This window comes from Protopterus annectens, chromosome 9.part0, assembly GCF_019279795.1.
Source record: "Protopterus annectens isolate FY-2018-M chromosome 9.part0, PAN1.0, whole genome shotgun sequence".
NCBI lineage: Eukaryota > Metazoa > Chordata > Ceratodontiformes > Protopteridae > Protopterus > Protopterus annectens.
In genome coordinates this window covers 1,218,326,209-1,218,350,837 of record NC_056743.1, presented here as the reverse complement: position 1 = coordinate 1,218,350,837, position 24,629 = coordinate 1,218,326,209, and the positions used below count along the sequence as shown (strand labels likewise).

Here is a 24,629-nt window from a genome sequence, read left to right as displayed (position 1 = left end):
TATGAATGCATCAGAAGAGCAACATATTCATTTCCAGATATACTAATGGGTTTTCAAACAAGGTTAGGTAACTGCAAAGAAACACACTTGAAGAGATCTGGAAATCTGTGCACAATTTAACATGAACTATAGATGTATAGATATAAACACAGCATAATTGTATGTCAAATTCAATGAAATACTTTCTGTGTTGCCAAATAGTGTATGTGCGAGCAAACATACGTGCTTGTGTAAAAGCAGAAGAAATATCCATAAAGTACCTCCAAAGGGTGCAGATTGAAGCACTCAGTATGCCATTGGCTTTTGTATTTTTAATCTAATACTCAGCAATAATGCTTATTCTGATATGAGGTTGAAAATTCAGGATACAGGTGTGCCGTAAACGATATTGACATTTATGTGTCATTTCAGCTTTGTTTCTAAATGGGTTGCAGGTCCTGGTTATTGCACCACTTTTTGTTGCAAATAAAAACTACATTAATTATTGAGAGGAAATTATTTTGAGTGCTCATCACTTTTTTCCCTGGTTCTGTACTAGTTGTTGTATGGCTAGCTTAAATTCCATGTTAAAAAAATCCTCTTAAAAGTTGCAGGGTGCTCACCCCTTCACCTTATGGTTCCAGTGCCCTTGTCTACATGCTGAAATTGGGATTTAAAGGGGCCAATTGGGAATTCATGGCACCTTATTATTTTGAGCCCCAAACCAGGAAATACAGAGAAATTCGGTACAATTGAGAGGTATGTGAATAAGTCATGCTAGAGAGATAGATACATCTCCTAGAGACTGACACTTCTCTGGAACAAGCTTCCAATTCATGTGAAATAGAGCCCCTCCCTGACCCTCATGCAAACTAGATCAATGGATGGGTGAGTGCAAATTCACTCCTGGGGTAGTGCCCATATCCCTCCTAGACAGAGGAAGTCAGTATTAACTACCATAGCCCCATACCTCTATGAACTTCACTCACCTAACCACTGACAATCAGGGCAAGTCAGGATAAATATGGCTAGGCTTTAAATGCTCTAGGGATGTTAGCCTACTAACCTCCTATGAACCTATTAAAACAAAACTGTCAGTTCTAATCAGGCATATTTTATCTCAGTCTCTGACTGAATCATACTGGTTAAGTTGTACTGCCAGTCATTAAAAATGTTTAATGCAATAATGTTTACTGGCTTTTTCTTCAGCAAAGATCCAAGCAGTTTCCGTGTTAGAATCATCTTGTGTATGGGAACCACATTAGTGAGGCACTTACCTATTAAGGCTACTATAAGTCAGTGGAATACATGTAGCTGTGAAAATACTACAGCAATCACTACCTACACAGAGGATTGTTGTTAATCCCATTGACAGCCAGTATTTCATGTTTATTTTCACCAGACTTACCATACTGCCACGTCGGCTACTTTCCCTGCTTCCAGGACCTGCCAATCCAGTATGACATAAAGCATCAAATCCCAGGATTCCTCCAACACAGTCTCCAATTAAGACCACCTGATAAAGAAAGAAGAGAAATAGCAAAACTTCTTGTCAGTTAAGAGTATTTGTTTTACCTTAACATTAACTCTGAGAATTTTCAGTGGTCGCACGGAAAATGCTCACCTCATCTTAGCCATTCACCTTCTTGTGAGGACGCCCAACTACATTCTCAAAACGTAATGTTTTTAAAATATATACATATATACTGATGCTCATATAAAGCAGTTAAGCTGATCAGTTGTCCCTTTAGCAATGGATTTTGTCATAAGCATTTTTAAAAGTCTGTATCTCCTTCCTAGACCTCACTACTAAAACTAACAAGACCATCAAATGCAGCAAATACTAACAGATTGAGCTACTACACACATACATGGTGAAGACAGAAGGCTTATGAATCCACTGCATCTAGTTAATTTAAGAACCCTGTGTTTCAGTGATGGTCAGAAGTTATACACCCCACTGAAACATCCATAGTCGCAGCATGTTTCACTTCATCAGTCACCTGCAGTCAGCCCTGCCTTCCAACACAGGATATAGCTTCACTTGGAAACTGGATGTCCATGTCTAGCAATGTAGTCTGCATTTCTGGTCAATCAGAGTGCCCTCATGCCACAGATTTAATAGGTCATAATGTATAAAAAACAGCGTTGTGGACAAGAAATGCCAAGGATTGGTTATTCTGATGTTGTAAAAGTTGTGGGATTTAAACCAGGCAACTTGCTGTCTCACTGTTCTGTGCCTTCTAAACATTGTGCCATATTTTTGCCTTTTTTGATTTCAGGAAAATAGAAGCCCTATATTATAAAAGTAGGAAACACTGTCTCACTAACAGCTATCTTTTCTTTCTTTCTTTCTTTCTTTCTTTCTTTCTTTCTTTCTTTCTTTCTTTCTTTCTTTCTTTCGTTCTTTCTTTCTTCCTTACCTGTCCCCTAAAAGCCATTCCCTCCTTGCTGCGAAGAAAGTCATGATAGACCTGGTTGGCTCGAGTGATCACCATGGAAACAGCATCCTGGTAGTGCAGAGATGATGTAGCTAGCAGTGGCAGAGCAGCCAATGGTATGTGATCCTGACTGCTAGACAGGCAATCGCCATCATAGCTGTACGGGCTGAGACTGTGGAAGGAAAAGTAGGAGTTACCAAACTGTCAACAGAGTTGAACTTAAAAAGATGCAAATAGTCTTTATTTACTAATAATGAGGAATGGTACTCTGAGGCATGTCTGTTTTCATGGGACAGCCACTTAAATCCAAATAAAAATTAGACTAACAAATAAGTCACAGTGCCGAAAGAGGCAGTAAACAAAAGGCACATACACACATAATGCATATCAGTGTAAACCAGGGTTATTGATGAGTTAGACAGGACACGAAAGACAGAGGCAGAATACTTTATGAAGCATTACAGGATGTTTCTGAGCTGAGAGAGGGGGAGTTAAGAAAGGAAGAGGAAATGAGGGTGGTCTCATTTACAGTGTTGTAACACAACCAGTCTGAGAGAACTTCCATTCAAAATTGTCAGGACTCAGAAGCAGCGCAAAAATAAAGTGGTGCTGGATCCTGATCTAGTCATTGGTGCTAAGGCTTAAAGAAAACCTTTTGGCAACAGTGTGCTAGTGTACCAGTAAAACAGATTAGTACTCATTCCTCCCTTGTGCATTGCTAAGACTCCTACTCAAAACCTCTAGTATATAGTGAGTAGCTGGCATTGTGCTGGCAACGTAGTACACAATGCACTTCAACTGGGGTGTGAAGCCAGGTATCCGACACTCCTTCATAGTCCAGTATGCATACTGAAACATGAAACAGTGCAGTTACTGAAAAGTGCAGCATTTTAATCACTGTTAATGAAATGTTTCATTTCCATTTTGCACTTATCAAAATATATCCCTACTTAAATATAAATTAAAAGCACCTATGTACTTATTTAATTTCTAAAATATTCCTTACGTGTATATTTAAAAAATGCACATTTATTTATTTTTAAATTTGGCCATTCCACAGTGGCACCACCTTCATCTGTCTGATGTATTCCACATTTACCACAATGTTCATAGATGTGCACATGAGTACTACATCCCAAAGCTGCTCCCTCTGACTATCATCAGCACAGAGAGTTAGACAAGCAATGGAATTTGTATTCCACAATTGCATTAGTTTACAGGAACAATAGTTATAGTGAGATTTGCTCTCAACTGGGCTAGTTTGACCTCAAGGGTGAAGTCCAAGGGGTCAAAAACTCATTCCATCTGAGTTCACACTTCAGACTGAAACATTTTAACTCTTGCTGTCTCTTTGCACCTCCTCTATTTCCAGATGTGATGTTATCTTCTCAAGCATTTGGCTTCTCATTAGAGCTGTTTTTCCCCTCAGACCAATGTTTCAGCAGCTGCATTTCTATCAGTTAGAGTACAGTTTTGAGTTTTTTAAACTTTTCTTCATCTTGGCGATTGCAGTTATTACTCAAAGAATCCAGTATTTATTCTAGCAAATATGTATTCTCCACTGGCAAATATGCTCTTCTCAGCATTATCCGCTGTTATTCCTTGCATGGTCTTACTTCATTCGCAGGGTCAACTGTACTTCTACAATATTCTCTGCAGTGATTTTAGTATAAAGACTTTCTGGATATGCTTTGAAAGAGATTGCTGTCTTTTTCCACTTGAACTTCTTTGCCATAGACAAATCAATGGAATTTCTCAAACATACACTGTGTGTGTGTGTGTGTGTGTGTGTGTGTGTGTGTGTGTGTGTGTGTGTGTGTGTGTGTGTGTGTGTGTGTGTGAACTTTTCTTTTGCATATAGAGCAATGCTAATAGTACTACTGCCTTTTGTGGGATCCTACTATTAAAACCTCCTTTTGTATGGAAAACAGGTGTTCTCTTACAGGATCACGGCTTCAATACAATTCTGAGTGTCATCTACTTGCAACACCACTGATTCATTTGCATCATAGTATTTTAATTTTGGAACATCTATAAGCAGTTTCTTAATCATCTCTAAACTCTTCTCATTCATAGCTCCATGCCAAGACTACATCTTGTTCTAACAGCTTTTTTAGAGGCACGTCTGTCTCAGAAATAGCTGCTAACTCTACAAGACAATATATTGTTCCTAGAACTTTTATAATGCTTGCTTGTTGTCTGTCCTGGATCTGGTTTTAGTTTCTCTGACGTTAGAATATGATACATCCTGTTAAGATGTGTTGCTCTGATTTTACATTAATTTATCTTGAGATTATGCTGTATCAATCAAGAAAGTAAATGTATCTTTTCACCCTCTTCTTGTATTTGATCCCACACTAACAGATCACTTGTATTTACAACAACTCATCTAGTTTTAATTGCAATTACAATTTTCCTTGCACTCCTTCTTCAATGATTCAGGTGCAGTTTCACAATTCATAATATTCACAGTACCAGCAAACAGATAATTTTTTCAACAATACAGACATTACTTTGAACAAATTTGGTTTTGTTTTAAACACTTTAAAGAAATCTCTTTTGATTCTACTGGACTGCAAAAATGATTAAATGCTGGACAATTCATCTTCCTTTCATAGCCAAACCTACTGCAAGATCAAATTAATTTTTTTTTGATTAGTACAGCCTTCATCTTAGATCCTCAGTCCCACTTGGCTATACTTTTCATATCTATTCCTTTTATAACATGTTCTTTCTTTATTTCTCATTCAAGCTTATTATCTGACTCATATGTAATCATACATTTTCAACACTTAATTCTGCAAACTGTGCACTACTTCACAGCTTTTGATATGGTCAGATCTGTTTCTCTAAACGTCCCCTTGTTTAATTGTTTTGTACACCACAAAATATTCTGTTTCATGTTTAAGGAATCATAACACTTGATAAATTCACAGTTATTGGCTCTTTCTCAGTAACATACACATCCTTTATATATGTGGGACCATGTACTCTTGTAAAGAATAATTGTATACTAAATAGAAACTCCTTATGGAATGACAATAATTACTGAATTTATCTTTAAGTGCTGCTAAGTTGTCTTTCTTTTCATCAAGAAAAATCAGAGCATTAAATATCTTTAACACATGTTCCCCAGCAAAGTACAGTTGTGTAAGCTGCACTTACCATAAACAAAAGTTATGTACTTACCATAACGATAAATCTGTGTTGTCTTATTTTTGTCTGGTTAAATGTGTGACACATCAGATCTGATTGGATCTGATCTTGGCGCCTTATACCAAAGTATTGAATCCAAGAACTCTGACTCCTCCACTACCTGCAATTCCCTCTTCCCAGCTGATTTACTATAGCTCAAGTGTGTTGGCTGATTTCAAAGGGTCTCTAATAACTGGAGGAAGAAATAAAGAAATGGGGTTTGGCAACATTATCCACTATAGAAAGAAAGTGGAACAGGAGGCAGACAGGGTCCCATCAAGGTCTAATCCAGACTCAGAAGATGTAAAATGACAATCTGGAAGTGAGAGGAGGGAGGGAAGTTGAACCAGATGAAAAGAGGACAAAATGACTATCATTATGCTAAGTACATAACTTTTGTAAATGATGTTGTCTATTTTCATATGATTCAGTGTGTGGGACTAATTCCCAAGCTACCTAAAATGACCTTGGGGGGACTCCATGAAGGACATTCATGAGAACGGCAGAGCTGAAGGAAGTGTGAGCTCTAAACTGCTCACTAGCTTGTGATGAGATATAAAGGTATGAGCTGTCGACCATGCTGCTGCTGCACATGTCACTGACAGGTACTCATTTTGTAAATGCTGTTGAAGTCACCATCGTGCTGGTAGAGTGAGTCTTAGGTTTAGACTGTAAAGATAGTCCTCCTGTCTTATAAGCAAAGGAAATGAAATCTGATAGCCACCTAAAACACATATCTTTTGATACATGTTGCCCTAGTTTTGTCTTGGAAAAAGAAATAGCCAGTCTAATTTCCTAATGTCTTTAGCACGATGTAAATCGAACCTGAGTTGTCTGTGGACATCTAATCCATGGAGGATGTGTTCTCCCTTGTTAGCAAAGTATGGAAAAACTACAAGCAAATCAATTTGTTGATTCAAGTTTGATTCTGATGCCACCTTTGGAAAGAAGGAGGGATTTGTTCACAGTGAAACTCGGTCCATGTGGAAAATAAGGAAGGGTGAGTTGCATGAAAGTGCTTGCAGTTCTGAAAATCATTTTGCTGATGGAATTAGAAAGACAGTCTTCCAAGAAAAGAATTTTAAATCTGTTAATGCTGCTGGTTCAAATGTTTTTGGGTCAAAGATTGTAATAAATCTAACTTCCCAGGGTGCAACTCGATCTCGAAGAGGTAGGCTCAATAAAACTGTTTCTTTAAGAAAAGCTTTGGTCACCTTACAAGGTGCAGTAGATGAATCATTATGTCATATGTGAAAGTTTGAAATCACAGCCATCTGGATTTTAATAGTAGAGTAACTGGAACCTCCCATAGAAAGTTAAGAAAGAAATTCCAGTAGCACAATTAGAGAAGCTGAGAAAGAGTCTAAGCTCTTTGAGGATGTTCAAATACAAAACATTTTACATTTGCTTTTGTGGGTCATTTTGGTTGATTCTTCAGAGATGAAGAAAGCATGTGTACTTCAGGGGAAGAAAGCCTGGCATCTCTGGTTATTGTTAAAATTGGAAAAACCAAGTGGTTAATTTTAGGGACTGGAGATCCTGTAGAGGCATCCTGGATGGGTGACTGTGCAGATCCACTAATGGTGGGTGCAGTAGATGAGGGTGAAGAAAGGTGAACCATACCTACTGAGGACAAAAAGGGGGAAATAAGAATTACCCTCGTCTTGCACTTCATAGCTTTCTGAATGAACTTTGTGAAAACAGGAATTGGTAGAAAACAGTAAAGTATACCTGGGGGATGAAAATGGACCAGAGCATCTCTCAGTGACTGTCCCTGTGAAGGGCTGAGGATGAAATAACTGCTGCATCTGTTGTTGAGGTAAGAAGCAAAGAGGTCACAGCAAGGTTGGTCCCAGCGGCTGATAATCTCCATTGTCACTATTTGTTTGGGTGACCACTCGTGAGGTAATAGGATAGTCCTGCTCAACTTGTCTGCTAATATAGTGGACATCCCAGGAATGTGTGTTGCTACTAGAAAGCAGTTTGAAGACATCATCCATTGCCAAACATGCAAAGAGGGTATACAAATGTGTTCTGCTTTGTTTGTTGATGTACCAGACCACTGACATTGCCTGTGCGAAGAGAAATCACACTCTTGGGAGGAGCTCCTGAAAAGCCTGCAATGCTAGGAGGACTGCTCACATCTCCATAACACTAATGTGAAGTTTGGCCTGTTGATGATCACATTCCTTGAATAGTCTTCCATTCAAAATGCCCCCCCCCACCATTGAAGGGAGGCGTCCATGTTGACTGTGGCTCTGGGAGCAGGTAGACAAAAGTAACTGCTCTGTACTACTGATGGAGATGTAATCCACCAAATTATGTGATTCCTGCATGTCTGAATAAGTGGGATTCTTGTGTGGAGGAAGTGAAATTTCTGTCACCATTCTTCTGTCAGTGTTCACTTCAGGACTCTCATGTGATATCCTATTAATGGGATCAGTGTAATAGTAGAGGTCATCAGCCCTAAAAGATGGAGAATGAGTCATGCCTGTGGGTGTGGATGTAGGTGTTGCATCACTTGATAGGCTATGAATCTTAATGATTGGACTCTTGCAATAGAGAGTTAGAGAGTTTCAGAATTTGTTAGACAGTGTCTATCTGGCATCCTATAGATTCTATGTTCTGAGTGGAAGGCAGATTGCCCTTCTTGTAGTTGATTGATATTCCCAAATGTTTTGCAAGAGAGAGAAAGAATATTAGGTGTAGCAAAAGTAGATCCTTGGAGGTAGCATAGTAGCCAATCATCTGAATATGGGAAGATTTGTATCCCTTGCAGTTGGAGATGAGCTGCTACTACTGCCATAAATCTTGGTGAACACCTGGAGGGGAGCTCTGGTGAGACTGAATGGCAGTGCCCTGAATTGGTAATGATTAGCCCCCAGCCAGAAATGGAGAAATCTCCTGGACTGCCTCTGTATCTTGATGTGATAGTAAGCATCCTGGAGATCAACAGAGCACATCCAGTCATCCTGCCTCAATAGAGGTAGAATGGACTACACAGTGACCATTAGGAACTTTGTCTGTTTGACATACTGATTTAGGATGCTAAAATCCAATATTGGTTGGAGGGTCCCTGTCTTTTTGGAACTAAAAAGAATCTGGAAAATACTATGCATCCTAACTGGTCTGGGTGCATCAGCCAAGATGACTCTTCTGTTTAGTAACTTTTATACTTCTGTTGCTGCAGATTCCAACTGATCAGGTGGCATATTGGGAATCTTCAATCATTCTTTGGAGAAGCCACAAAGGGTACAATATAGCCTTTGGTGATTATCCTTAGCACCCATGACTCAGAAGTTATGGTTTACCAGGCTAAAAGGTGTAAGGATAAGCATCTCCCGACTGCCTTGTGAGTGCAGCAGTTGGGCAGCCATTCAGGTACACTCGTAAGGTTTCTCGGTGAAGGGCCCATGGAAATCTTGGTTTTGCAGTTTGCTTTTTCCTCTTGGGTGCCATTCATTCAGACTGCCTTCACCTCTGCCTTGGGAGGTCCATCTCCAGGATTGTCTTGGTGAAAACCTCGGGAATTTTGAACCACAGCTTTCTATCCCCTTTTTGATTCCTGGAAAAGGATCTTTCAGGAGTAGAAAAATGGATTCCCAGGGCAGACAAGGTCTTACCATCCTGCTTTTTCCTGGTAAGTGTTTTTTACTTTAGGTCCAAACAAGGTTGAACCACTATAGGGGGCACTGATAAGGGACGCCTCAAGCTTTTTTGTGAAATCGTATATCAGCATCCAGACATGGCATCACATGGTAGTACTGGCTGCCATTGATGTATGATCAGCTGTGTTAGATAGTAGTCACATGACCCCATTTGAGGCAGACTGCAAGGCAGACAATTGGGAGTCCACCATCTTTTGGACATCTGTATGTAAACTATCTGAAAGAAACTTAGAAAGATCCTTGATCAAGTCTGTTTGGAAATGTGTAAGGTGTGCAAGATGCTTTAGTACTCAAAGTACAAAGGTAGCTGATGTGCAGGCCCATTTCCCTAGTCTGTCCAAAGTCCTGGACTCCCTATTAGGGGATGAACAGAATAACTTTCCTTAGATAGTTCCTTCTTTATGGCTACTGCTACCACCATGGCATTTATGGGGGGCTTTGACCAGTATTTCCTACCTGTTGGGGCAATCAAAGTTTTGTCTGGATTTTTTGGCATAAGCTGTGCCACAGCAGGATCTTTCCAAGCCTTTTGGGTGACAAGAGCTATTACTGCATTAGGAGGTAGGACCACCCAGGACATCAATGAGCCAGACCCAAAAGCTTAAGGAACATGGACTCAGAAGAAGGAGTTTCTGTGAACCATCCACTCTCTACTTCATCAATTCCAGAGTACCCCCAAAGGAGACATGCTCAGAGGGGGTCCTTCTCCATCATCTAAGTCCATGTCTTCAGTGACAGACTCTGGAGAAGAGTCTAGATGTTTCCTTTTGCATGCCCTTTTGTGAGGGATGTGTCTCAGGGGCACTGATAGAGACACCTCAGAGTCAGAAGGGGAGCTTGAATGTTGGCCTGCCTTGAAGCTGATTAGGTCTGTCTGTTTCTGTCCACCAAAATGAGAAGAAAGAGGCACAGGATCCAATAGAAGTCAGGATGGATAAGAACTCAGTGCACTTACCAGTCTCCTTGGTCCAGCCAAAGCCCTCTCCACATCCTCATAAGCCAACTCAGCTAATGGAGCTGAGGTGAGACTACCCCTATCAGCAAAGTCAGTAGGCTTCCTGACTCCAAAAGAGGTTGGCAGTGAGGAGGACCTAGCAGATGAGCTGTCTACAGCAGAAGCACCAAGAGGGAGGAATGGTACCTAAAACTTCAGAATCGACCTCACCTTTGTTGCTTCAACTCTGACTCTCTGGCTATGGGATTCTCCTTGGCTTGGAGGTACTAGTTTCAAGAGAGTAAGGGAAGATGACAAAGGCGAAGTCTTCAGGGCTATCAGATCAGGCACCAGTACGGTGAAAGGTTTCAGACCCATAATCATCTGCTCTGGAAAAAGGAGATGGTGTCAGAAAATGATTGGAAGGTGTCAAAGGGTCCATTATCAGTCCTCTCTTCAGGGATGGGGCTGGGAGGACCCCCAGCTAAATCTGTGTCCTCAACAATTTCCTTATCATACAGTCAACTTCCATTTCAGTTAGACTTGGTGGATTGACCAGACCTTGAAGAAGAAGAAGTTAAAGATGCTGGTCTTGATGGTAGCATTTGTTGAAATATCAGTGAATGGAGTCTAGAACTGACCATCCCTAGAGAAAAGTTAGGCTACTGGGAGGGAGTTCAGATCCAAGTTACATTTGGCTCCAACTGCCTCCACAACTTAGGTGCCAGACCCAAAAGACCATTTGGATCAGGACACCTTTTCTTCTATTTCTCTACCCTTTCTTCTTGTCTCTTCTCAACTTGTTTGTTTGTTTGTCTGTTTATTTTTTGACGTTTATCTTTCTTTTCCTTTGGATTTTTCTCTATCTTTCTCCCTCTTTTTATCCAAAGAAGGACAGGTAGAAGGTACCTTTGCCTCAGAGGACATTTTAGACCTCTCTGAGAGGAAGTAAGCCTTCGAGAATACGTTTCTCCCTTCTGCCTTGAAGTGCTCTGGTACCAAAGGCAGCACAGGTACTGCAACTGTCCTGTAAATGGGAAGGACATAGACAATAGACAAAGAGGGATTGGGGTTTTGGAGGTATCCTGTGTCCACAGGCTGAACACTTTTTGAAACCAGTGGACTTGTCAGAAATGAGAACAAACTTATTACATTAAATTTGCAGTAACAAACTTCACTTTGAATACTACAGAACAATTAGGAAAAAATCATATGTATATGTATATAGAGAAAAACACTGAAAAGGCACACTGTACTAATAACTAAGTTTACTACTGTCTGTACTGGTATCTCTCTCTCACTCTGTATCTCTCTACATATAGTGTGTGTGTGTGTGTGTGTGTGTGTGTGTGTGTGTGTGTGTGTGTGTGTGTGTGTGTGTGTGTGTGTGTGTGTGTGTGTGTGTGTATGTGTATATATATATATATATATATATATATATATATATATATATATATATATATATATATATATATATATATATATATATATATATATATATTTATATGTGTGTGTATATATATTTATATGTATATATATATATATATATATATATATATATATATATATATATATATATATATATATATATATATATATATATATATATATATATAAATGTGAATGTATAAAAACCTACTAGAAAATTCCAATACAGCATACTAAAAAAAACTTTCTAAAGGCAGTTATCTAAAATGCCTTTGTACAGTAATCTTTAGCTATAAGAAACAAATCTAACAACTATCCTAAGGGATGAGTAAGGATTTTAATCAAAATAACTTCACTTATCATGAACATACTGGAGCTCTCAGAAAACACATCTGGTCTAATAGGTGGCAAACGAGATCTGCAGGAAATCAACTGGAAGGAAGGAATTGTGGGTAGGGGAGGAGTTCGAGCACTTGGATCCAATAATCTGGTATAAAGTGTTGAGATGGGATCCCACATTTCACACATTGAAGCAGATGAAAATAGACATCAGATCACTAGATATTCAAATTCCTCACTGCTATAGCTGCCTTTGGCAGTTTTGGTTGCTTCATACCTAGGATACAACAACCCAGCCAGCTTCACAAAACTCTGAATCTCTCCCACATGTTCACTTTGAGTGCTGATTGTGTAGCCAGTTTATGGAGAGAAATCAGTCAGTATCCTGACTATCCTGACTGAAGATTACTTGAGAATTTCTTCAAGTCTTTCTTGTCCATAACTGTAAGAGCATTCTAACCCAGAAAAAAAAACATATAATAGAAATCAAAAGCTTATATCCCAACTAAAAAACTATGTACACAGACATTGGGATGGAGGGTGGGTTATGGCAAGTGGGTATGGTATGGTGGTGTTGTGGTAAGTGCAACTTACACAACTGTACTATGTTCATCATTCTGAATGCTACAGTAGCCTTTGGCTCTTTGGGTTATTTACCAAAGCGTATCCTACCCGAGAGGAGGAATGATGTGGATCCAGAAGCCCACAGTGAATGGTCCCATCAAAAACAGTCCTGAACTTGAAAAGAAATCCAGTTTGTAATGCTTTATAAAAGGGGACCATGTTGCTGGCTCTATAATGCTTCTAGAGTCTACCTCATTCCAATATGCTATCGCAGACAAGACCACCCTATTAGAATGTGCATTACTGTCTGGAAATGTTTTACCATAGTGAGAAATAATAAGAAAAGATATAGTAATGAACAACCAAATGGAATTGTCTGAATTGACACAGGTTGTTCTTTTCCTGTCCCACATCAGAAATTCCGCACATTTACAGCTTTCCATAAGGACTCAGTACTGAAAAGATAATACCAGAATTGCAAACACATGACCAGAGTATATAAAATCTATTCTCTCAATAATGCAAAATTTTGAAAGAAATGAGGGAGACAGATAGCTAGCTAGATTCAAAGTACACTCTGAATGTAGTAATGGCATTTTTTGTTATTACAGATAAGCCTACAAGCATAGAAAAGCAAAAGGGTTAATCCGCCATGAATAGTTGCAACCCAGATATTATCTTGTAGATGTCAGAACAATAAACTAGTCAGTCTACCAAAATGATGAAAACATAGCAGGCAGACTAGTTGGTCCAAACACATACATAAATAACTTTCCCATCAAAAAGTAAATATCCCAGTTAAGTGTCACCTGATTAATAGCTACACTTATTTATCAACAGGAAAACCTCTTTGAGAACAGCTTTTGCTAACTCTGAAATGAAGAGGACGATCCATGGGTAGACATACTGAAATGGCTGATAAATACCTAAATACCCTTTTCCAAAGGAGTACACAGACCATAGGACAGTAACTCACAAAAATGTCTGAGAACCAGTGGTAATGATCCCAAATAAGGCACTGGTTGCAGGTTCATATGAGATTACTACTCTAATGATTTAAGAGCCATTACAAGCCTAGTCAATATAACATGATTTTACACAATGTACGGCCCTTAGGGGTAAGAGGATAGCATGCATTTATGCCTATGGCTTGAGTATCATACAGATTGCTCCTGCCCATAAGGGACATAGGCACTACCTGGGGTGTGAATTTCCAAATCTCATCTATTGATCCAAATTGTGTTTGAAGAGGGCCAGGGAAGAGTTCTGCTAAATGTGAATAGAAAGCTTGTTCCAAAGAAGAGGTAATTTCTGAGACTCATATCTGTCTCTCCAGCATGTTTTGTTTGAGTTGCTGACTAGGTTTGGATCCCTGGATTGGGTGACCCTCATGCTGTTTGACTTGCAGATGTGTAGCAGCTTCATTGGGGCGGGATTTGTGAGTGCCTTGTAGGTCAGGCATAGGCCATCCCTTAATAGTTGATAGGAGACAAAGTAAAGGGATAGGGATTCTAGTCTATCCACATAGGACATGTTGTTTACACCCTGTATTTTCTTTGTGAGGAACATCTGAGGTCACTCCAGCTGCTGTAAGTGCCTAGTCAAATACATGCCAAATGTTGCATTATACTCAATTATTGGTCTAATAAGGGCTGATTACAGCTGGACTATAATTTCCTTGGATCTGGATGCAATACCTTTATTTATACGTTGTGTTACATAGAAGGACTTCCTTACCACTGTGGATGCATGGCAGTCAAAGTTCAAGCTATTATCTATCTGTGTACCTAGATCTCTCACCTCTGAGTCTACTCTAAGGGGTGTGCTATTGATGTTGTAATTTGCAGGGGTATTTGACTTCCCAAAGGGTACAATCATGAATTTTTTCATATTTAGTCTTAGGCCATGCTTCTGACTCCAGTTATTTGTCTGTTCTAGATCTTCCAGAAGGATAACTACATCATTGGGGATTCAGTGACTGCCCCAGCTTGCAGTCATTACAAACTTTGTAATTCAATGGCCTTTCTCATTAGTTTTACTTCAGATAAGTATATTCCAAAAAGGAGTGGTCCCAGCACTGAGCTCTGTGGCACACCACTAGTAACAGACCTCTTGCTGGATCTGAATTCATCCACTTAAATCACATATGTCCTGTCCATGAGCCAACTGGCTATCCATCTGGTGATGTAGGGATTTATGCCCAGTTTTGTGAGATTATTTATAATACCTGAGTGGGGAATTGTGTCAAATGCCTTGGCTAGTTTGTGATAGGCAGTATGTACTGTTTTACCCTCATCCATGGGCTTAGTGACTTTCTCAAAGAAATCCGCCAGTTTCAGTAGGCATGACCTGACCTTGACACAGCAGAATTGGTTTGGGTCTGGTGTTTGGAGGTTTCCTATGTCATTATTTATCATGTCCATGATTATCCTTTCCATGGCCTTACATATAAAACTGGTCAAACCTATGGGTCTGTAATTTCCCGGATCAGTAGATGGTGCCACTTTATGCATTGGGATGACTGTTGCTGTCCTCCAACTCTATCAGAACAAAGCCAGACTGGAGGCTGTGGTTATATAGATATCCTAACGGGCCTGATAAATCCTGATTTAAGCTGTTGAACAGGCAACCTGGTCATACCTCTCAACCTCTTGGTGCAAGAAATCTGGACAAAGGCCCAAAAATAGGGACAGATTTTAAATATTGCTCTTATAAACTTAGAAAGTTGCTAGAGTAACAGGGTTTATTTTAACACATTTTCTGAAGGATTTGAAGTCTGAAACTCAAATGTATATCATTATTTAGTAACTTCAATCCTTGGATCATTACAGTGATTTGCCAGAAAATCACCAATTTTATGAAGAATAGACCAAAAATATGAGACAAAAATGTGGACATTCTGCCAAAATCTGGACAGTTACAAGGTATGGACCATACAAGATATTGTCCATCCCCATTGAATCCATGTTTTTAGCTTTAGAGATTGCAGTGATAACCTGTTCTTTGGTGATAATTATTAGTGGAGTGGTGGAGGGTATTTCTTGGCACAGAACTGGGGGTGATAGGGAGGTGAAATTTGAGCTGAATTTGTCAGCCAGCAGATTTGCTATTTCTTTCAGCTGACTATAGGTGATGCCAACTACAACTAATTCCACACATTGTTGGGTGTTGCCCTTAAGATTGCGGACATAGCTGAAGAATGCCTTATGGTTATCCTTAGCTTTGGAGGCTATTTTTACTTCTAAGTCTGCTTTCAGAGATGTGACTGATTTCCTGATTCACTTGTTTAGCCTAATGAGGGACTACTTGTTCTATTGTGCACATTCTCTCTTACTTCTCAACAGGATATTCTTTCTTTTGTTGTACAACCTATTGATACCAGGGGTCCACCAGGGTGGCTTGTTTTTGTGGTTTGATCTGGGTTTATTTCGGTCAGACAATGCCATTTCTATGCAATTGTTTATGTGGTTATGTAATAAAAGGAGATACTGCCAGCCCAGCTAGCTGTAATTTTGTAAATAATTATATGTCATTTGTGAATATTATTGTGACTTATATAGAAGTGTAGCAAAAGGAGATACTTCCAGCCCAGCTATCTGGAATTTTGTAAATAATTATATGTCAGTTGTGAATGTCAACATGATTCATATGCTTGTGTTACAGATATATTAGAATTCTATGTTATGTGTATATCAAACTGCTGGTACAGAAGTGTGTGTGTGAAAAAGGCTTATACAGTACTGAGCCTAGAGGTGTGACCACAGTGTACCCTGCTGGATTAGAACAGAAATGTATGTACACTATTGTAATAATTTGAATGTATGTATTTTAACAGTGGGTACTGGAACATAGAAGGTTAACTTGCAAAACTTCAGAAAAATAGTTGAAATTAAATTACTTTATAACTGTGCCATAAACGATAGTTTCAATGCAGCAAGGAGACAGGATGCTTAAAACTAGGGAGCCTTCTGCATTGTCTTGTAACTGTCTTATTGTTTTATGTCTTCCAACAGCTGCAAAGATCTAAGTAGAGTCCTTGTTTATGTATTTTTCACAAGTAGATGATAAAGGCTGGCAGTTTCTAGAAATGGGGGTTTAGCTTGGGAACTAAAGTCAGATGACAAGAAGTGATGTCATCCTGCAAGTATCCCAGCAGCCATATTTGAGGTATTAATTTATGAACTCTCTGAGAGAGAGAGAGACTGAGCATTTTGTATTTTGTCTTTGACCTGACAACATCAGCTGGAAAGCCCATTCACCACATCTGCCTTGCTTTGCTCTGTAACCAAGTTAACTAGGGTACAGTAATTTCTCTTAGATTCAGACAGGAATATAGTGAAGTATAGCTTAGATGTTTTCATTCTTTATTTGAGACTGTCTTGCAAAATTTTTCAAATATTCCTGTGATTTTAAACTCTGATGTAACTCTGATTATTTACTGAGTATTTTCTTGTTCTTTTATTATTTATTATTAAATATATTTAAACCTTTCATTGTGGCTATTTGTGAGACATATGTAAGCTCTGAGAGTACTTGCATATTTATTTGGGCCACTCCTAATAGCCTTGTTCTTGGTCAAACTACCATTTGGATTTATAGCAACATTACACAGTAAGATTAGACACCTTTTGTTAAGAGCATTAAAGTAGCTGATAAAGATTTGGCTGGTGGCAGTGATAACTACCTTATAGTAAACCTGTGCCGGCCTTTCCCAGGTGTGTGTGTTTGTATGTTTATGTATAAATCAAATTTCAAGGAGTGTGTGTATCAGCTCCTTGGACAGGGACATGGAGCACTGGTTGGATAGAGAGGGTGCTGGAGGTCTTGGCTTGGCCACTCAGCTGAGATCTCAACTCTATAGCTGTGCCAGTGGGGAGTCTTACTGGGGATCTGGAGAAAGAGGGAGAAACCAGCTCCAGACTGACTATGGTCTCTGTGTGCTCTTAAAGGAAATTGCAATTGATACAGAGAGCTGCATCTGGAAATACTATGTGTGTAACTTGTCATCCTCCCAGAGTGTACATCCCCCACTGTTGCCAGTGGTGAGGATTGAGGCTCCTTGACTACTGGGCCAGTGGTGGGGTATTGCAGGTTGTACAGGGCTTTTGTGTATGCCTTTGGATAGATTTATGTGATTTCTGCATTTGGGGGAGCTTGGGAACTAACTATGCCGTCCCTTAATAGTAGGTAATTTACCTTTGAGAAGATCTTAAAACTTTTTGGGGTTAGGTGGGGGGACTAGATTTACCCTTTTTAATGAAGACTGCTTTGTGATCTGCTCTTACCAGTAAGGACATCACATGGGGGGTGCACCTTCCTCCATATTTGTGTGTACAAGGAGTACAAGATCCATGATATTTGTTCTCCTAGTTGGAGTGCAGACTAGCTGCTCCAGGACATTTGAATTTACAAAGTTAAGAAATCTTTGGGCCTGTATGTTAGTGGTTGTGTATACCTGCCAATTAATTGAAGGTAGTTAAAATCACCCACTAGTTTGATATTGGGCTGGATGGTGAGTGATTCTAGTAATTCAGGTATGATGCATGGGTTTCCTGGTTCATGGTTGGAGACCTGTAACTAGCAAGAATATAGTAATGGATTTTTCCCACGGTTAGTTGGACATGGAGTAGCTCAAGCATATCATATTGTTTGACCAGCCTTGAAGTGTGCTTATCCTTTATATACATAAATACACCTCCACCTTTTGCTCTTCCATGTTCAGTGGGTGGTTGGAACGTATGGAAGGTGTTACAGCCATGCACTGATGGATTGCTTTCCATGACTTTGAACCATGTTCGAACTGCATAGATGTCAGCATTCTCCAGGGTGAGGAGAGCTTTCAGGGAGTGAAATTTCTTGTTGAGGCTCTTAGCATTGAGCAGTAGCACCTTTAGCTTGTCTTGAGTAACATTTGTTATGTTGGAAGGTTTGTCTGTTTGGCAATGCCTAAAAATGGCACTATAGTAGTGGATTATGTTTTGGCCAATATCCAAAAGCCTAGAGGTGACAGTTGAAGATCATCCCTGGAAAAGCACCATGGCCTGTAAGCCATGTCCTCCCAGGCTGACAAGTATTGGACTCCTTTGAAATGACACCAGTAGCTAAGCCAATTATTAAAGTCAATCATTTTCTAATGGTATTATGGCATCATCCTAGGAGATGGTAGAATGCTGCTTATTGCTAGGCTCATACCTGCCTGTGACACATATTCTGAGAGTTTAATCATGTCTCACTTCATATCACTCAAGTGGTATGTCTCAGATCATTCACACCCACATGGATTATGACTGAGTCACACTGGTACTTAGGGGTAAGTGACCTGAGTGCTTATGATATCTGGCACATCGTGGGCCTTGACAGGCAACTAATTGTAACCTTTCCTTTATCCAGCATGGTAAGAGGGACATCAGTGTGTCTCACAATAGAGTCTCCTATGACCAGAACATTGGGTTGTGGTGTGTTTCAGCTTATGGGCTTGGTAGTTAGGACGCAATGAGATGTGGCTTTATGTGTTTTTTAATGGGAATTGCTTGTTTATATACATGCATAGTTTCTGAGGACTATACCTAAGAGGTCTTTGAGGTTTGAGTAAGTTACTTGTGAGCACCTCCACATATGTGGGTCTATGTGTGTGGTTTTTGGAGGTTGTGGTAAGTGATGTGTGTGAGTCACTGACAACCTGTTTGTTGCTTATTGTGTCAGTATGTGAGAGTTTAGCTTCCAGTGTCAGTGTGTAACTACATCATTAACATACTGTATTTGTCTGTTTGAGAATTAAGTGGTTGTCAGTTTACATAAGACAATTGTTACATTGCCTCAGGATGCCCATGTTCACCAAGCTGGATATAGAGATAGCAAGAAAGTGGTCATCCATGCTTGTAGGTCCAAATGTGTACTTGCATGGGATAGGAGTGGAGGGGGTTTGCCACCAGATAAGGGAATGGTGCTATGTAGGTGCATAGGAGTTCACTAGGCTAACAACCACAGGGGCCTTTTTAAGCCTAGTCATGCATCCCAAACCTCTGACAAGTTCTGACACCCTTGATAAGTGAAGCAGGGGCTTGGGAGATGAAATATTTACAAGTTAGGGCCTAGGAGATGAATCATTTACAGGTTACCTGTGTCCATTAGTGACACAGATGCCAAACCAGGGATAAATTTCCTATTCCCCATCCAATTGTCTAGGTTGCACTTGAATTGGGTTAGGGAGGAACTCTGCTTCACATGGATGGGGAGCCTGATCCAGAGATGGGGTAATCTGTGGGACACATACCTGTCTCTCCAGCAGGTCCTATTTATATCAGAGGCAAGGTTTAAGTCTTTAGAATGGGTAATTCTGGTGCTGTTTGTTTTGCAGATATGCAGGAGGTCCATTAGAGTGGGATCTGACAACGTCCTGTATGTCAGGCATAGATCTCCCCTCAAAAGCCTGTAGGAGACAGAGTACAGGCTACAGCCTTGGGGCAGTTTGCATAGGACATGTTACCTACACCCTGTATTTGTTTAGTGAGGAACCTCTGTGGATGTTCCAATTGTAAATATGCATGGTTACATACTTACCAAAGGGGGAATTGTACTCAATGATAGGTCTGATGAATGCCAAATACAGTGGAACAGTGACTTCCTTGGACTTAGATGCCATACCTTTGTTTATAAGTTGCACAACATTGAATACTTACCTCACTACTGTAGACATGTGATGGTCAAAGGCTAGATTACTATCTATGTGTGTCCCTAAGTCCCAGACTACTGGGTCATCTGTAAGGGTTGTGTTGTCAACATGATAGTTACCAGGAGTGGATGACTTCCCAAAGGATACTATTATGTATTTCTTGGCATTTAGCTTTAGTCCATGGCTCTGATACCAGTGGTTTGTCTGTGTCAGACCCTCCTGGAGAACATTTGTGTCAGTGTGGGATTCAATGACAGCTCTTAATTTGTAATCATCTGCAAATTTGGAAGCAGAGCAACCAACGAGAAGTTAATAAGTATCAAATCCTTTATTTCAACAAGACAAAACCATCCGAAACACAAGCGCTTTTACTTAGAAAAATTCTGAGCTTTTTCAAGTGATGACATTTTGATTTAGCAAGTGTCTTATATACTTTAATACTTTAATACTTTAACAACATTTGCATTGATTGAAAAAACATGCTATTAATTAGTGGCTTAAAGTTACAATCTTTGTCCTTTAATCATCTGCAAATTTAGTCAACCAGAGACCACTGACATTGGCCTTGACTTTTGAGAAGTAAATGCAAAAAAAAAAAAAGAACTGTCCAAGGACTGATCCCTGAGGGACTCCACTTGTGATTGGCCTCTTTGTAGAGGTGGACTCCCCAATTCTAGCTTCCTGAGTCCTGTCTGTGAACCAGTTGGCTATCCACCAGATGACATACGAGTTTGTACCTAAACTCTTGAGTTTGTCAACAATGCTTGAGTAGAGTATTGTGTCAAATGCCTTGGCCGGGTCAAGATAGGCAGTGTAAACCATTTTGCCCTTATCCATTGCTTTGGTGACCTTCTCAAAGGAGTCCACCAGGTTGAGTAGGCATGATCTGCCCTTGAAAAAAAAAAACTGGGTTGGGTCCAGTGTCTGGAGATTTACTATATCACTATTGATCATTTCCATGATAATTCTTTCCATGGAGAAACTTGGTGGTAATCTGCAGCTAACCTAACCAGTGATGCTACCCAGCAACCAAACCAGATACTCTCTAAGCAACAATAGTCCTGGGTGCGATAATAAGGTAAAGTAGACCTGAACAGTCCTAACTAAATGCATAAATGCTGCTTACCACAACAATTAATTGCCCCATGAGTAACACAGGACTGATGTAAAATTCTGAGGTGCTTTTATTGGGATATTTCAGCTTCTATTGGTTGCATGTATACAAGGCACCAGTAACTGCTGCTGCATGAAGAGCAACTTCTCACAAACACAAGGTTTATATATGACCATAAAAAAGCAAGTTTTACACTTATTATGCCCTAAGGTCAATCAGGTAAGCACACAATAAGCTTTATATCAGCAATTCCCAGCTCACTTAGGTGAAATCAGCCATCTCCTGCCACAAGAGTGCAGACTTTGATCCTCTTAATGTAAATGCCTGGTTTGGAACCCAAGTGTAAGGAACCTTAAACAGATGCCTAATACTAATTAAAAAATGCTAGGTACAATGTATTTCAGTGCAGAAGAGCAACCCTTACAGCAGTTTAAAAATGCAATTTTAAACTTTAAAAAAGTGCAAAAAAAAAAAATATCTGAGTAAGCATTCATACCATAATGGAAATAAATAATGTTTCCAGATGTTTGCATCTATGGAGGGCACTGGCACAGTGGGCAGCTTTGTGTAAATGTGTAGAACTTATACCAGCGCTGGAAATATAGAAAACTGATTGCTGAGCCCTCTGGCCAATAAAACAGGCCAATAAAACAACTACATTTAGAGGCCTTTTGTGTGCTTTCCAACTCAGACAGACCAGATGTACACCTACTGCCACTAGATGAATAATCCCAGTCCTCCTAATGTAAAAGCACAGTAAAAGAGTGTCCGAAGTGAAATGATACTACAAACAAATTTAAACTTAAGGAAAGGCAATACGTAATTCAACATAACAGCAGTGTACTTTAAACAGCTTATACAAGTGCTATTATTCAATAAAAGTACTTTGTTTTGTAGAAATAAGCCAAAGAGCCATTCAATTGTGCAGAACATGTAAAAGCACTAAAAACAAGGTAAGCTGATTAATAAGTCCTCCAGCCAATAAAACAATTACATGCAGGAATCACTAGTATGTTTCACCAACATCAACAGAACAGTCTACTGTCACTAGATGGAAAATCCTAAATCCTCTTTATGTAAAAACACAGAAAGAGTTTGCTAGAGTGTAAAAATATACTACTTTATCCAACATCTAGCTAGCTAATGAATCCAGGACAAGTAAATCAGTAGAGCAGACAATGAGAGGCAACATGCACTTTTTTCAAAATAATCACAAAAATGATAATAAATAATTCAAGATATAAACAGCAGTGTAGAAAGGGAGGAACATATAAATCCCAATTTACAGTAAGGATGGGAAGCTTAAAATCACCAAGTTTAAAAAGCAGATTAAGGAATGGGAGAGTGGGTGGAAAAAACAGCAGAGTCACCAATAGTTCTTGTAGTTTTTGCAGACCTTGAGTCTTATCAGAAAAGACAAAGCAACAGACACAGCCCGTGTATTTAAGTATCACTCAAGAAACAAATTAACCAATGGGGGAAAAAACACGTGAAATGTGAGGTACCAACTAGAAAAACTTCTCCACTAGTTATAAGATTTCATAGTAACAGGATTTCTTGCCTCATTCAGTACCTGTGGCACACACTCCTGGAAAAGGTGCTTAAGAGGTGTAAGAACTGAATCATCCAGGCAGTTAGCTGAAGTTGTTTGAGACTAGGGTAAAGCAAACTTCCCTTGTCCTGTCTGTGTTAATCCAATCTATGAGGAAGCTTATGGTAATTGCCCCTGTCCATTTCCATAAGAAGGGGGAACTAATGGTGCCTAGGCCAGAAGAGATCCACTACAATATTTTTTGGAAAGTCTTTCTGAATCTTTAGAATGACCTGGGTATCATTATCAGTGGAAAGGGTTGAAAAGTATACAGGAACATTTCTAACTACAGGAATGAAAATGCATCTATATTCCAGGCCTGTCTGCAAGGAGTCCGAGTGTGGAATTGAATTGGTTGTCTGATTTGAAGTGAGGTAAAAAGATTCATCTGTGGTGCTTCTCACAACTGGATCCATTCCCAAACACCCCCTCATTCAATTTCCATTCAAGGAGGTCTGTCTTGGCTCCTCTCAGCTTGTCTGTTACTACATTTTGCTCTGACAGAATTTAATATGCTTGGAGGGTTATAGAATGCTGTAGAGTTACCTCCCAACCCATCGTAGGCAGCCAGCACAAAGGTTAGACATGATGCCCCTGTTTGTTTATGTGCCACATTACTGTGATATTGTGTCTCTCGACCTGTAATGGTGAATGTTTTGCATAGTCATAAATGTAAACTTATGGTCTGGATTTTGTTCAACATGTTTATACAGAGCATTATGCACATGTTTCAGCCATACTGATGACATATGCTTCAATATTCTGTCCTTCAGTCTATAATTAGTTTTGCCTACATAGAAATTAGCACAGTTCCTACATTGAGCTAAGTAAACAAAATTGCTGGTGAAACAATCAGCATTCAAAATAAACTCATACTTTTTATTTGTTTTGGGATGTACAAAATGACTTTGACTATTAATCAAAGGACAGGCTTTACAATGTCCACAGGGAAAAGTGATGTTCTTGACATAAAAGATCTTTTAAATTTTCATAGGTTCATAGGTTCATAGGTTTATACTTGGCTATCTGCCCTAAGGCATTTATAAGCCTAGCCCAAATTTTTGTGGCTTACGCCACCCCTTATATGAAAAAATACTGTGCCCATTAGTTTGTTGTGCCTCTGTCCAGCAGTGACACAGAGATGATTCCCGGGGTAAACCTACGATCTCCCATCCACAGGTCTAGATTTCTCTTGAACAGAGTCAACGAGGTGCTCTGCCTCACATGGACCGGGATTTTATTCCACAGCATAGGGAGTCTCTGAGTGATAAATCTATCCCTCCAGCACGTCCTATTTATATCCGTGCTAAGGTTTAAGTCGCTTGCTCTAGTGGTTTTGGTGGATTTGGATTTTTTGAGGTGGAGCATGTCCATTAATTCCGGGTTGGACATGGCCTTGTATGTCAGGCACATGCCACCTCTGAGCAGACGGTATGCGACTGAATAGAGCTGGAGTTTCTTCAATCTGGCAGCATATGACAGATTTTGGAGTCCCTTTATCCTTTTGGTGAGGAACTTTTGGGGTCTCTCCAATTGCTGCAGATGTCGGGTGAGATACATCCCGAATGGGGCATTGTACTCTATCATTGGTCTGATAAGTGAAGAGTACAGGGGAACAATGACCTCACTAGATCTGGATGTGCGCTTAAAAGTAAAATTCGGTCTTTCACCCACTATATTGGCTAATCTTTCATCTGTAGACAT

At 39.6% G+C, this 24,629-nt stretch overlaps 1 protein-coding gene across 1 annotated transcript in view; it reads right to left on the bottom strand.

Annotated features, from left to right (window-relative positions):
• Positions 1-24,629, bottom strand: part of PITPNM1 (phosphatidylinositol transfer protein membrane associated 1) — a 1,523,951-nt gene that overhangs the window by 551,768 nt on the left and 947,554 nt on the right. The window contains exons 11-12 of the mRNA XM_044084149.1: positions 2,403-2,592; positions 1,388-1,495 (exon numbers count right to left, since the gene is read on the bottom strand). Coding sequence (XP_043940084.1) covers positions 1,388-1,495; positions 2,403-2,592 — 298 coding nt within the window. The remainder of the gene's footprint in view (positions 1-1,387; positions 1,496-2,402; positions 2,593-24,629) is intronic.